General features: G+C 35.3%; 1 protein-coding gene across 1 annotated transcript; it reads right to left on the minus strand.

The window, feature by feature from the left end:
- Positions 1–347: 347 nt before the first annotated feature.
- On the minus strand, positions 348–1,806 carry LOC149560039 (F-box/LRR-repeat protein At3g26922-like). Its single transcript, XM_089827551.1, has 3 exons — positions 1,263–1,806; positions 925–1,133; positions 348–841 (listed from the first exon to the last, which is right to left on the minus strand). Exons 1-3 carry the CDS (start codon positions 1,804–1,806, stop codon positions 527–529), a joined length of 1,068 nt encoding a protein of 355 aa, XP_089683677.1. The 3' UTR covers positions 348–526.
- Positions 1,807–2,741: the final 935 nt, after the last annotated feature.

The following is a 2,741-nucleotide window of genomic DNA, read 5'->3' on the forward strand; positions in this document are numbered from 1 at the left end:
TGATGTACAACTGTAGTTCCAAATATGTAACATTTCTGAGAGTAGTGTTTTTTATGGGGTATATGCGTAAACACTCAAGCATTCACTCCACATAGAACTCCAAAAATATATATAATGAACTGATCCTTCACTTAAAGAGATCAAATTTCCACAATTCATAGCAAAAATAAACTGATATATTTTTGGATTCGATTGTGTAAAGATTTTTTACCATCAACGTTTCGAATCACACCAAATGATCCATCATCAGAAAGAAGAGAGCAAGAAATGTCAAACAAAATCACTGATCAGATTTACAACAAAATAATTCTAAACTAGTTTGGCAGAACGAAATTCAAAGGCAAACAAACAAATTTTCTAACGGTTTATGATGCTTCATACATCCCCATCTTCAATTTACTAAACAAAACTCACCATATTCACCCTTCCAACTACAAAATCAAGAAAAATATATCGTCAATACAGAGGTTTAAATTCTATTGTTCTTCTCTACAGCCAAGACTTATCTGCACACGAAGATAAAATATTAAAGGTTGGCACAGTTGCCGCATCTTTCTTCCTCTGTTGTATTCCGTGATATGATAATTTTGAAATGTGTATGTTTTCGCTGAATATTCAATAGTTTATTGAGAAGTCGCTGACCATTCATACCATTGAATCCTCCTTTACTTCGGGAGACTAACAAAGTTTTCAAGGCAGGAGCATGCCGAGCAAGACGAGCAAGGACACCTACAGGGTTATAAAATTTGCTCATATTCAGATGAACCCACTTCAGCTTTCCGAGTGAAAAAGTTGCTGGCACTTTCCGATCTGAGTTCATGATCCTCCAATCTCGATAATCCTGCATTAAAACCAGAGACCCACTTTTGTTTAATCACACCCAAATATGATATCAGCAATAAAATGAGAGGTTATAGAACATACATATGCAATGCAGCGACCGCTGTTAGTGCACAGTTGCTCTAAATCAGGAAATTCACTTAGATACTTTACACCATTCCTAGTAATCAAGTTCCGCAGAGTAATTCTTTTCAGTGCCTTAAGAGTTGCAAACTCCCTGAAGTCTGGAATATTTGTACAGAGGCTTGAACATGTTGGTAAATCTAATTCTATTTCAATCCCATAATACCTATCTGGTATTTATAATTTGAAGCTCACCAATCGTGAGCAACTTGCTCTTACTGCACTAATGTCAGAAGACAAATCGAGAGAAATAAGAGTCTCAGAGCATATATTTAATCTCTTAAGTCCCTTGCAATTACATAGAACTAAAATTTCTAGAATTGGACACAACTGCAACATCTGTTCAACAATTTTGCCCTTGACTTGTACATTGACCAAAGTGAGTGTTGTCAAATGGGCAAAGCCTGGAACAGAGTTGGGTATATTTGTAAGGAGAAAATTATTGAGAATCAAAACCCTAAGCTCGAAACATAGAAAAATGGAGGTAGGAACCTCATTACGAGATGAAGTGCTTTCTTTGATATTAATGTGACTCACTTTTTTTAGAGCGGCAAGGCGAATCCACTCCCAAATCTTGTCAATTGTACAAGAATCGAAATTGCTAAACTCAAAAATTTCAAGGGGACCAGAATGAAGTTCAAAGATTCTATCAACAATCTGGTTACAAGCTGGGTTAGAGGAGAAATCTAATACAAGGTTGGGCAGAAATGTCCATAGAAGCTTCCATCTTTTAGAGAGGATACAACACTGCGCTGCTTGTTTGAAGGGAATTTTACTCAGAATGGTTATCAACAAGCTATCTCCCAGATCATTTAGCCTTGATCTTTTTTGCTTACGAGCCATTGCTCTAAAAGAGGTTAAGAGGTTAATAGACAGACAGAGAAATGAATTAAAGCCCGTAATTTTTTTTTGAAATGAACACATGAATGAAGAAAACCTCTCATCAGCCACGGCGTACAGTAATTAACAGCTCTATCCACTAAACCGTCGGTCCAGCTAAATGCTCTACACAACAATACGTGTGGAACTTAAACTAGGCAGATAAATCTTCGGTCACATCGCACCAACTTTTCAAAATTCTATTCATTAGAATGGCCGCCCTTGTAATGCTGATACACAGAAATCTTGTCAAGAAAAGTACACCGCTGTCTGTCCAAGCAATCAGATTTATGAAGGATTGATGATACACACTTAATTTAAGGAAGCGAGATCTATTGCTTGGATTCTCCCGTACCCTACAAACTTTAGGGTTTTTAATGCATGTAAGGGGTTGTGCCGTATCATATTCGGGATTTATCGAATGTCATATCACTTTTTACTCAAAGCATTGCCGTCATTTCTGTCTTGTGCATCTGTTCTGTCTCATTTAATCAATTACAAACATACGATCAAATACGACTATAAAACAAAGTCCACTACAAATTATGCAGATCAATGCTGAAATTTTTGGAAAGATTTATAATTGTTTTGATTTTAACTGTGCAGTTTGTAGAAAGGATAATCGCCTTCAAAAAATATGTTTATATGTCCAGCACTTATTTCACTCCTCAACCACTAACTGATATTTCAACGGTCTATAGGCAATAACTTCATTTGTGAGGAGTTATTGTACATCAACTTACCTATGCAGTCTATTATTTAGATTTGTTTATATTTATTAATTTAATAAATATAAATTTTAGCATTCTCTTATATTAGAATAGTTAAAACATTTAGATAACATCAAATTATAATATTGTAGCGATATCATTGATAAGCTGGAACCACAAAAAAATAGA

This window comes from Cupressus sempervirens, chromosome 4 (assembly GCF_028749045.1).
Source record: "Cupressus sempervirens isolate cs-2001-9-10 chromosome 4, ASM2874904v1, whole genome shotgun sequence".
Classification (NCBI taxonomy): domain Eukaryota; kingdom Viridiplantae; phylum Streptophyta; class Pinopsida; order Cupressales; family Cupressaceae; genus Cupressus; species Cupressus sempervirens.